The following is a 12,946-nucleotide window of genomic DNA, read 5'->3' on the forward strand; positions in this document are numbered from 1 at the left end:
TGATTTGTCCTCGTAAATGGTTGTTTCCCCTGGTTGGAGAAACAGACGGCCAATCAGAGCTAAACAGATGAGAGTCAGAATGCTGCTGTCATCTCCCTAGTTGACTAGCTGGCGTGGATGAGATTGATGTCCTGCCAGTCTGAAGGTATATTTTCATCATAAACAGCCGCAATTTTCCCCTCATACCACAGTGTGCGTGTGTGAGAGAGACAGTGTGAATGAGCACCTTTAGCTAGCTGTGAAAAGGGCATCCAGGGGTCAGTGTGTAGTGGACAGTCTGCCATCTCAGATTCCTTCTCTCACACACACATACACACACACACACACACACACACACACACACACTTACTCCGCAGGTCTGCCTCGCACCGAGCTGGTGAATTTGCGGCTTCTGCTCCGCTGGATGTGGGAAAGGTCGATTGCAGGTCACAGCTTGACGTTTTGATGCTAGAGTTAGTTCATTTTAAGGTGTGTGTGTGTGTGTGTGTAAGAGTGTGTGAACCATTTACGCTGCTGAATTTCCAGGGTATTTCTGAGAGGCGTGACCAGACACCGAACGCAATGAAATCATCATGTAATATCGGCCCGATAAACCAGAGTGTGAATCTGCAGGTTCGTTTTTGAGAAGTCGGGATCTGCTCTGGTAAAGAGATGGTATTCCTGGAAACCCCTGCTGGCTTTTATGGTGTGTGTGCGAGTGTGTGTGTGTGTATAGGGGTTATGGGGTTGAAGGGGTTATGATGGGGCCTTAGGGGCAATTTAGGGAACAATGGTGGCCTTTTTTTTTCTCAAGCCTCCTCTCGTTCTCTGACAATCCCTGTACGTAGTGTCACCCCTACTCCTTTTTATCAAGAGCAGATCTCCACATCACTCCGGTCCCACATTTTTAATCTCTTTCTCTCGGTCCCTTCGTCCTCTTCTTTTTTTTTTTTTTTTTTTTTTCTCCCCCTCTCTTTCTCTCCTTTTCTGTTCAGTCAGGAATGTTGGCACAGCCGTCCAGCGTAGGAGGCGGACCACACATTCCTCGCAGCAGAAGTGCTGGGGGTAAAGAGGGGGGTGTGAGGGATGTCTGGTTTACAAAACACACACACACACACACACACACATACGCGCACACACACACCTCACACACCTCGCACACTCCCCCAAGAATCCTCTCAGAAGCCAGCTGCAGCCCTGTCAGAAGAGTTAGTCACAATACAGCACATTGTAAGAACATACACGCTCCCCGAGGCAAGCTTTTCTAAAAGCCCCCGTCCCTTTTTTATCCTTCACATCAAGTTGAAAACAATCTTCACAACTTTTCTTTTTTTTTTCTGATGAAGTTCAAAACCCCGTTTTTTAAAACCCATGCATGATCAAGGGTTTCTAAAATCTTTAAAAGCATGTTTGGCTCTTAAAACGGTTTCGACTTTCCTTTGAAAACTCCATCAATCACTGTGGGAATGATAACAGTTACACTCTCAGAAATTCCCAAAGGGGAGGTTCTACTCAGAACAATTTGCTTTTGAAGAACCCTTTTCTAAAGTAAGGCTTTGTCAAGGGTTCCTTGTAAGACTAAAGGTTGCTTTAAGAAGCCTTTTTGCAAGGAAGAGTTCTTTAAGCATTGCTGAAACCATGAAGAACTCTGTTTTCAAGGGTTCTTTGTACCTTAATATAAAAGGTAGAACCCAGTGGGGGGAGGGGTTCTAGGTAAAAATCCTTGGATTATGAAAAGGTTCTCGCTAGAACTCCTTGCATGTGTTCTAGATAAAACCTTTGGAATCTAAAAAGGTTCTCAGGAAACCCATCAACCCTTTGAATGTAAAAATGTTCTTGGTAGAACCCATCTTGATGTGTTCTAGAAAAAACCCTTGGAATATGAAAGGGTTCACGGTAGAATCCCCGAGTGTGTTCTAGATAAAACACTTGGAATCTAAAAAGGTTCTCAGTAGAACAACCTTGGTAGGTTTTAATATAACCTACCAAGGTTATATAAATCGAATATAACAAGGTTCTTGGTGGAACCCACTGAATCTTTTCTTGCTGCCTGAAAAGGTTCTCAGTAGAACCCCATGGTGGGAAGTCTAGACAAAACCTGTGAAATATAAAAAGTTTCCAGGTAGAACCTCTTCCCCTTTGGGAGGGTTCTAGATAAAACCCTTGCAATATAAAAAGGTTCTCTTTAGAACCCCCCGAGTGTGTTCTAGATAAAACCCTTGGAATATAAATAGGTTCCTAGTAGAACCCCCTGGATGGGTTCTTGTTAGCACCCCTAGAAGGTGGAACAGTTCCAGAGAAGGTTCTTGGTGGAACCATTACATCATAGAAGGGTTCTCTGTAGAGCTTCTCATAAGGGGTTCTGTGTGAAACCTTTCACAGGTGGTTCTAGGTATAACCCTTTATGTTGGGTGTTAGGTAGAACTCTCTGAAAGGGTTCCAGGTCGAACCTTTATATAAAATTCTACCAGGACTCAAAAAGAACGCTCTGTGGTTCCAGTTAGCACCGTTATTTGTAACGGTATAAACTGACAGCGTTCTTGTGTCAGGCGTAGATATTGAGTCAGGGTTGATCGGGGTCAGATCCAGTGAAGCACATCTTTGTTTTTGTGGGGACAGAAGAGTAAAAGCTTGGCAGCAGGAAAAAGTTGGCTTTGGGTTTGTACCTTGTTGCTTATGTGGTTTTAGAACGCTGCCCGCATGTGTTCTCACTGAAACGTATACATATTTATACGTCCACACAGAAAACTATGTTTGTGCTGCGTAAAAACAGAACAGGAGTGAGTGGATTTGGTTTTTGGGATATTTGATGCTTTGATTTACTGTTTCACAAAAACCTTTATGGAGGATCCATCCTACTCCGGGACCTTAAAATATATATATATATATATATAGTTATAAAGAGATATATATATGTATCTATGTATGTATATATATAATTTGTTGCTTAGCTTAGATGTACAACCACAGTTTCGAAACTGTTGGGTCATTGTGTAAAACAGAAACAAAATGCAGTGATTTGCGAAATGTTTGACCTGATTGACGTTTATTGTTTTTTTTGTGAGTACACACTCATCCTGAATTTGATGCCTGCAATGCATTTTAAACAAGTTCGGACAGGAGCATGTTTACTGCTGTGACGCATTATCTTTTCTTTTATCAACACTCAGTCAGTGTTTGGGAACTGAGGACTCTAACTGTTGGAGTTTTGACAGTGAAATTCTGTCTTATTCTTGCTTGACGTAGGACTTAAATTGCTCAATCCAGTCCAGTCGTGTTTTGTCAGGCAGGTCAGTCTCGTACCTGAACTCGTTTACTGAGAAGCCACGCTGTTGTAACACCTGCAGAAGGTATCTTGGCATTGTCTTGCTGAAATAAGCAGTCAGGTGTCTGAAAAAGACGTCGTCTGGATGGCAGCATGTGTTGCTCCAAAACCTGTATGAACCTTCACAGATGTGACAGTTACCCATGATGCCATGCACACTAACACACCCGCATACCATCACAGTTATATCCTGTCTTTGTACTGTATTTAATTACGTATAGGTCAGAAAGTCTTTGCGAATTATTTCATTCTGTTTTAGTTTACATTCCAACTTTTCTAGAAATGAGGTTGTAGGTTACTGCTTTACAAATGCGTTTTGTTTCATTTTCACAGCAGTTAGCTTGAAAGAAAGAATAACAGATTACAAGGTTTTACAGACACCAGAAAGACAGTGTTGACTCCGTCTCGTCTGCGTATATGAGATTTACTGAGAAAGTAATGTGAGTTTTATAATGTGGTCAGGTCTTTGAAGTTCAGTGTTTGACTGATGTGTAACATGATGCCAGATCTCCCTCTCTTCCTGTCCATTCATTCATCTGTTTCTCCTTGCCTCTCTTCCTCCCTCCCTCCACGCAGCTGTGAAAATTACCCCAGAGCAGGGGGCTAAAGTGTGTGTGTGTGTGTGTGTGTGTGTGTGTGTGTGTGTGTGTGTGTGTGTGTGTGTATTGGCTACATATCTACACCAATAATCCAATTATAAAGCAATTAAACCAGTAATGCAAGATAGTTGGAGCCCATGTAAACACTGTTCTCTGTTATGTCAATGCAGTTATTGCTGCAAGACAAGTTCTTCATATGTAGTAAATTACGTAATTGTAAAGTTTGAAAGATTACACATTGTTTTACCATATTTTGCAACATGCTTCTCAATCCGATGCTTCACTCTGTTTCTTTCCTTGTTTCGTCGTCTCCAGACGTTTTCTCAAATAGGTTACAAACAAACTTTCTGTGTTTTTTTTTCCTGCAAAAACATCCTTCCACATCATTTACAGTGTTGACGCTATTAAACACTGCGTCAGAGCATGAATTTATAGCAGTATTCACACGAAAAAGGATAAACAAGGATAAACCACAGTATCAAAAGGCTGTTGAACACTTGAGGATTGTTAGATTAGACCTTTAGGCGTTCATTTAAAACCATGATTCAGAGTCAGTCTTTCTCACATTACTGGTCATAACCACGCTGCAGAACACCCCACATGACCCTGTGACTGAAATATGAATCCCCCTGAATGCTTAAATGACAATATTTTGTAGGTATCTTTGGAAAAATCTTGCATCATATTGTATTGTTCACAATATATCAATTTAATTTTTAAATAAAATTATATTAAAAAAATTATAACTGTGATAGTGGCAATATTTCAATCTGTTGAAAGCATCAACAAGCATGGCTGAAAGCGAAAGAAATACTGCTACTGGCTCCACTGTGGAGGAATTACCCCTGTTTTGACCTCAAGCGACTCAAATGTGTTTTTCACTTGCATGTTTGCACATCAGAAAAGCTCTCATGTTAATTCATACAGCTGTCTGCGCCCTCTCTAGATGTCTCGTGTCCCAGCTGCATCTGACGCAACTTGACAATACGCGTGCAAATTTGAGGCTAGTATCCAGTAAAAAGGTACAGAAAACAAATTTTTTCCACATTTTCTAACCCAGTGGCAGAACATAGTGAGCTTCAGAGCCAGAGAGCACCTCACTCTGCTCCAGTTTAACCCCACACATCCTCCCTCCAGTTAACCCAGCAGGTGGGAAACAAGACACAGGAACTTCCTGAACTTCTGCAGTGTTTATTTGTGGAATAACTGTACATTCACTGCCACTAGACACCTTCACTGCTTAACTTTAATCCCTCTGCTTTGAGCACCAAAACCTGTCTGCTCTGAGTGTAGTACTGTAGTACTGTAATATTATTGCTTTGTGTAAGGGATTACAATTTCCAAATCAGTAATTATATTATCATTACTAATCCAAGTAACTCTTGAGTTATTGAGTTAGTTTTTGATCTGATGGCTATCTTATAATGAGGTATACGTCTGGCAGGTCATGGCAGGTTGTGTTAGCTGGTAGCAAAAAGCTAAACAATGGTGTAAAGATGGAGGTTTTGTCATTATTTTGAGTCTGTTTGGCTCCTCCAGAGAGAGTCTCTGGTGATGGAAGCTAATTTACAGGCCAAACAAACTCAGAGAGGTGGACTTTATTTCCACCACAGCCGACATCTGGAGAGTTAACAGCAAAGACATTCTGGGTGTTCACCGTTAACAACAAGGCCACCAACACGGTACAAAAGTAATACAGTAATGTAACATGTACCACAACTTACTTTGTAGAAGACTAATGAGTAAAAAGTAACTTATTGCACTTCCTGAGTAACTTGCCAAAACTGGCCGTGAACGAGGTTGCTGACATGACGTTTCCAAAAAGAGTGATTTCAGTTGTCACAAGTGCACAAAGACTGTAACAGCAAAAGGGCACCGCCTCGAGCAGAAGCATATGGTGAGCACAATGAGTAAGGATGTCAAATGTATTGAAGTATCAAAACTTTTTTAATACCATGTTTAAAAACAATACAGCACCAACATCTAGGTGCTCAGTCAAGACTTCAGCTCAGTTCAGTCTTAACTGTCCTGCCCGAAATTTGGCTTGCAGCAAAACCAGACTTTTTTTCTTACTGCTGTTGCATCAAACGAGGTATCGAGTGTCGTATTTTACCACTAGCACTGTATCGAAGTTTACAATTCTGGTAATGAGGAGAGCACAACAGCTATTGTGAGTCCTAAACCAAAGATATTGTCAGTATTTGTTGTATCGTCGCATAAACACCCTGAAATATTGTGAGGTTTTAAGGCCATATTGCCCACTCCTCTTCATTACTACCTTCCCCCGTTGGGTAGAAGCTTATTTTATTTTTGTAGAGACAGAATGACTGGTCTATGTGTGTGTGTATGTGTGTATCATCGTTGCACTGTGAGTCGGTTGCACTGTGTTCGACCCCTGAACCGCTTCTTGTACTAATCCCACTCTACCTCCTATGTATCACTCACTTGTAACTAGATATCCTGTGCCGCCTCTTCCCTTTTTTCTTTCTGAAAATCTTTGGATTTTATTTTACACACATACACACATCTAGCAGAAGGTGTGTGTGTGTGTGTGTGTTTGAAGCCTTCTGTTCCTTCTGTCTCACTGATATGAATGAGGGGCAAAGTGGCCCAGAGAGAGAAAGTGAGGAACCTAAACAGAGAGCTGTTGACCGGAGCGAGGCCAGCTGGCCTCAGCAGCCCCCAAGGCTAACAGCACCAACAGCCTTGAAATCCTAGCTTTGTTCAGCTAGTTATCACTAACACACACACACACACACACACACACACACACACATACACACGCAGCTGTACTCTGTTGTGCCCCTTGCTGATTCAACACATTTCAAAGTGAAATCCTCCTGCCTCCCACACAAGCCGTCTGGACCCATCCAGGGTAGAGGGGGTGGTCAGGGTCATACCACTGCAGCGGTGGAGGGGGTGTAGGGGGCATATGGACACGCATACACACACGCTCATGCATGCGTGCACATATGCTCGCGGGCTTGTTGTCCGGGGCCACTTGGACATCTGGCAGCGTGTCTTGAGCGGGGCTTGAACATGCGTGGGCACATAAAGGCCTCTTTGTGCCTGTGTGGCTGCCTGGAGTGCCAGCAGAGCGCTCTGCCATGCTGCAAGTCACAAGAAACTCTCAGTGCGGAAAGCTCCACCTCATGTCTGTGTGTACGTTCACCTGTTATTACAGCATAGTGATGTCATCCTGACATACGTGCCAGGTGTGAGCAGCCATAATGACATCTTTGTGGACATAAGTGCAGGCTTATGAGTAATATTCTGTGTGATAATTACACTATAATTTGTGAAACAAATACTAAAAATGTTTTTATGTAGTGTATTTTTAATATATTGTTCTCTCTGTTTTTATTTACTCATGTAAAGGAGAAATCTGTAAAATATGCACTGCAATAAATCATTAAATCACCATGATTTTTCATCAGAAATTGAGGAAACATGCTAAGTGCTACAGCTGCTGTGTTGTCCTTTAAAATTCTATTCTGATTTTGTCACTTTTTGACTGTATATTAAATAGTTTTCAACCTATTTAATGTACAGTTTATGGCTCCAACTTGCTATTTGGACTCTAGTACTCATTTCTGGTTGCACAATTGCTACATACTGCTCCTTTAAAGACCCTAAATCTGAAGAATAGATTCACCTAAATAAGCTAAACACATATTTTCTCACTCACCCCGAGTGATATTTAGCCGTCCAGATAGTTCTGGTTTGATTAGCCAGGCTTTTTGAGACACTGCATGTCTCAGAGATTTCTGCTCCCGTTCAGATGCATTAAAGGTAAATGGAATTTCATTTGTGGTGCTCACAGCACTGAAAAATGACTTATGGCAATAAGTTCTGCCAGAAATAGCGATCCCATTACTGTGGATAATTCACAGACCTCACTGTGACAGTTTTCAGTGGAACTGCTTCCAAGTGAGGAAATAATCTCATAAAACAGCTGACTTTGTGTTATATAGATCATGCAGGGTAATGGGGACATCTGAAGACATATTAAGTTTTTAAATGTGGTTTTTTTCAGTATTCTTAGTAGAGCTGCAACTCTGGATTATTTCCATCTGTCGATTATTTTCATAATTAATTGTTCAGTCTATAAAACGACAAAAAAAAAAAAAAAAGAAAGTGGAAAACACTCATCACAATCTTCCAGAGCCCAAAGCGACGTCTTCAAATTGCTTATTTTGTCCAACCAACAGTTCAAAACCCAAAGCTCCTTCATTTATTGTCATAAATAAAGAAAAGCAGCAATATTGGCTTGGAAAAACAACTGAAATGATTGATTAATTGATTTATAGATCAATTGTTGCAGCTGTAGTTGCTAACATAATTTATAAAGGTTCACTTGCACTTACTTTTAAATAAGACAGCACACCCTGTTAGAGAATAGTAGGCAGAACTTTACAGATCTTATGATCAGTCTGCAAACTATCAACGTATTTGAAGACAGGATTGTCTTTATTTTGAAATGTTGAGACTTCAAGTAGATGTATATCTTTCTGTAGTTGATTCAATATGCAGCCTGGTCTGGATAATTTCTTATACAAATGTTTTCCAGATGCCTGTCGGTGTTGTTTCAAGACTTATATGTCACCAGAGGCTTGAATGGCTTTACATTCAATTTAAATTTGTACTGACGAAACTCATGATCAAGACTGGACAAAAAACAATTTTTAAACTGACATTATTAATCTCCTAATGACCTACAGTAAAGAGAATTGTCTTCTTTCAGTTTATTTAGTTAATTTTTGTGTTTTCTCTCATAAAGTACAGGTTATCTGACCTCTTTAGGCCTCAGAAGGCATTCAAATAAAATAAACTGAGCCGATCACAGCCTGTACATCAGTGCAACAAACAGACAAAGGTTTGATCAGAAGCTTAAAAGGCTGGGATCTGCTCTGTAAGCTGTCATGAGGAGCACTCTGAGACTTCCCCTCACTGTCACGCTTTCACTTGTTCATAGTTATTTCAACAGTTTACCGTCCGCCTCTCCACCGCCGGCCTCGCATATGTATAAACACCATCATGTTGTTACCATTGAACCTCAGAATGAGAACCAACCACTGTCAACCTCAACATTTCCCCAGACCCCATACGGAGAACGCTGGGAAAACATGGAGAGTTTGTAAAAACAAAGTCCACAATCATTTGAAGGGTTTTGTGTCCCGCGAGGCTCCTCCTCCTCCCCCCCTCCTCCTCCTTCCAGACCACATCAAGCTCCTCCCCCTCCGAGATGCAGCCGCGGCGGTTGGGGTTGGCTAATTAGAGGGTTGCCACGGGAACGGAATGGCAGCTAAGCCAACGGGTGTAATGACAGGGTGAGGGAGGAGGGCGGGGTCAGATTATAGGCCCGGGAGTATGCTGAGTGGAGCTCAAAAAAGAAAAGAACGAAGAAGAAGAAGAAGAAGAAGAAGAAGAGGGGGAGAGAACGTGAGGAAGAATATGAACATGAAAGATGTGAGGAGGTAGAGGAGGGCACAAACTCTGAAACTGTGAGCGTAAATTAGTAGAACGGAAGGAGGAAAGAACATTTAAGAACTGAGGAATCAACTCAAAATTCTGTGTGTTTGAGTGGAAGACTGAGTGAGTGACTAAGCACGTACGGCTCGGTGGTTTCCTCGCTCTTAGAAATAAAGGTTCTAACTAGAACCATAAAGGGATCTTTGGCTTGTCCCCATTCCAGAAACCTTTTTGGCTCCAGGTAGAATCTTTTCTTCAGGTTCCACTTGGAATGCTTTCAGGGAGTTCTACCTAGAACCATCTGTGAAAGGTTTCACCCAAAACCTCCAATGGGAGGTTCTACGGAGAACCCTTCTATGGTGTAATGGTTCCACCCAAAACCCTCTCTGGTCCCTTTTTCTACCAGATTAGCTCTTATTCTTGAACTGGTTCTGTTCATGACTCTCGGAACCTATCTAGTGAACCAGCAGGCATTTCCACCAGTTTTGAGTGGAACCATTGTAACCATCAACAGAGGGTGTTGCATAATATGACACGCCCACTTAAGTTCTCGAGAAAAACTTGCTATTTTTTTGGTTCTAGCTTGGAACCAACTACCTTGAACCAGACTGGAACTGGTTCCATGCTGGTGGAAAAGGCTGAGGGTTCAGTCCAGAACCTTTTCACCTTCTCAGGATTCTGCTGATATATATTTCAAAGGTCTTCTCTAGAACCCGACTGGGAGGTTCCACCAAGAACCCTTTTATATTTAAGCCCACACAAGGAGTTCTACTGGGAACCTTTTGATATTGCAAGGGTTTTATCTATATCCATAAAGGGTTGTTTATAGATATAGATAAAACCCATGGTTCTACTGAGAACCCTTTAATACCCCATGGGTTTTATCTATAACCCAACCGGGGGTTCTACCAAGAACCTTTTTATATTTCAAGGGTTTTATTGAGAACCCAACCGGGGGTTCTACCAAGAAACCTTTTATTATCCAGAGGGTTTTACCATGAACCCGTTCATATTCTGACAGTTTCATGAGGAACCCACCCAGGGAGTTCTACCGAGAACCCTTTGATAGCCCAAGGATTTTATCTAGAACCCACCCAGAGGGTTTTATGTCATGGTACAAAGAATCCTTGACAAACTCTTGATGAAAGAGTTCGAGAACTTCAAAATTCCTTGAGGAACTCTTTCGTCCAAAAAGGGTTCTTTGGTGAAAAGAGTTTTTAATATAAGCTTTAGTTTAACAAAGACCCCTTGTTCTCTGGGACCAAATGGTTCTGAGTAGAACCTTAGCCCCTCAGGAAGAACCCTTATTTCTAAGAGTGCCAGTGGACTTTTGTATATTCTGGCCTGGACTGTCCGGTGTTCACTTCCACTCAGAGCTCTTTCTGACTGTGTGGACGTCAGAAAAGGTGTCTCGCAGCCCGCATTGGAAAGACTCGGCCTGCGGTCGCCATGGCAACAAACAGGAAACGGCGTGTGAGTTTTTATGCAGCCGGGCCCGGTCACCCTGACAGTTCTCTCTCTCCCTTTCCTCCTGTGTGGCCGCCCCCATTCTTCAAAAGACAAACATCCAGTTGGACCGCAGCTAAAAGTGGACAAAAGGAGCACAGAAACCTTTAAGGAGCTCGGTGTATTTCGGCCTCTTGGTTTTGGGACTTTTTACGGCGTTATGCGCGGGCCGCATGCGGCCTCAACAATCTGAACGGTGTCATCATATCAGCTTACGCTCTGCAAAATCACCGCAGGCCCAAAACCACGGCTCACTGAGTCCCCGCTTCGCCTCACATTCGCATAGCAATTGTAGTACTGTCTTTTGTCCAGCTTGTGTTGGACCTACCTCAGATTAAACTCAGTCCTGAGTAGCTGCGTGTAACATACTGACTGTTAGCTGAAAATTTACAGAGCTATAAACCATATTGTTTGGCCCCTACTAGTATACATTTGGCATTCCTCTCAAGTCAGAAATGAGTCACTGGTATTTCAAATAGAGGTGATTCACTCATTCCTCAGTTGGATTCTGCAACAGGCTTCTCTGGCATTGTTTGAACCGGCTAATGCTGTTGCCAATACTGTCTTGACGCATACTTTCTGTTGCACAAACCAGAAGCAGAAGAATATGTCTCTCTGTGGTGTCTCAGTGGATGTTTGCAGTCCTTCAGTTGCTAATGTGCGACGCCGTGAGCGCAGCTCGCCTTACTTTCTTTGGAGAAACGTGTTGAGCTGAAAGCCATCATGTTTTCCAGCTCGATTTTTATATAAGTGGTGTTCAGAGACAGTGTGGCTAGTTGGAAAAATAACATTAACCACCGACCAAAATTTCTGGTGAGTTTCTGAAAACTAATCTGCTGCCACCCACATAGTCAGATTCTTGTACCTTTTAGACGGGAGAAAGGCTGTCTGAACAAGGCAGAGTCTACCACGCTAACAGCTCTGTGAGGCTGTACGTAGTCACAGTGACATACAACAGATTTTATTGGATAGCAGTCCAAAGTGCTTTACATCGAAGAAATTACATGCACCAAGTTCTCCACACATAAATGCATGGAATGAACATAAAAACAGGAATGTAATGTCGTAAGTAATGTAAGAATAAGATGAAAAGTAAAACCCCAGTGTAAAAATAAGAGAACAGAATCCATAGATTGTATCTTCACATGGATAAAACCCACTTGATAATCCTTGTGAAAGTAAAAAAAAAAGGATAACAATCAAATGCATAAAATGGTGAAACATACTGTATAAAAACCTTATAAGACATGCAAGATGTCACATATATGAGACATATAAATAAGAGGAAACCTAAAACAAAACAAAAAGCACATATATGAAAGTATATATTTATATATAAAAAGCATATGTCTGTACAACTGAGGCATTTAATTACAAACTACAGACATGGAGTGCACTGGTAGCTCATTCTTGTAATTATGTTTTAGGAGAAAAATGCATAAGTGGCCACTTTCATGAGTAAATCATAGTACGAGACATATAAGTCTTGTGAAACATACAGTACATATAAAACATTTACTATATAGGAAACAATGGGAAATTCTTATAACTTCGTATTATTTCTTTTTCATATTGGTTGGGATTCATTCTGGACGCCGTGAATGTTTGCACAAAATGTCATCGCAATCCATCCAGTAACTGTTGAGATCCTTCAGTTTGGTGGACTGAAAGACAGGCTGATGTTTGCGTCCCTGTTAGCCTGTTAGCCGCTAACATGGCAGAACACAGTGTCCCACTTAAACAGGACTCTGCAGCATCTCATCTGACACTTTCCTCTCTTTGTCTTCCTTCGTTTTGTGTCTCTAGGTATCAGTATTACCTGCAGGTGAAGAAGGAGGTGTTGGATGGACGTCTCCACTGTGCAGTAGACCAGGGGATCAGACTAGCTGGCCTAGCAGTACAAGGTAAGACACACACGCGCGCGCACACACACACGCACGCGCATGAACAAACATCCCATGTGAATAATCTGCTGCAGGGAGACGGTCCGCGCAAGAGAGAAAGAGTGAGCACAAACTCACACTTTCTCAGGTCATCTTGACTTCACTACCTAATATGGCTGCAT

General features: G+C 41.9%; 1 protein-coding gene across 1 annotated transcript in view; it reads left to right on the forward strand.

The window, feature by feature from the left end:
- LOC146314594 (tyrosine-protein phosphatase non-receptor type 14-like) overlaps positions 1–12,946 on the forward strand; it is a 65,780-nt gene that overhangs the window by 27,904 nt on the left and 24,930 nt on the right. Inside the window, exon 4 of the mRNA XM_084738143.1 lies at positions 12,688–12,785. Coding sequence (XP_084594269.1) covers positions 12,688–12,785 — 98 coding nt within the window. The remainder of the gene's footprint in view (positions 1–12,687; positions 12,786–12,946) is intronic.

The sequence above is a fragment of the Lutjanus erythropterus genome, chromosome 15 (genome assembly GCF_056507025.1).
Source record: "Lutjanus erythropterus isolate fLutEry1 chromosome 15, fLutEry1.hap2, whole genome shotgun sequence".
NCBI lineage: Eukaryota > Metazoa > Chordata > Actinopteri > Lutjaniformes > Lutjanidae > Lutjanus > Lutjanus erythropterus.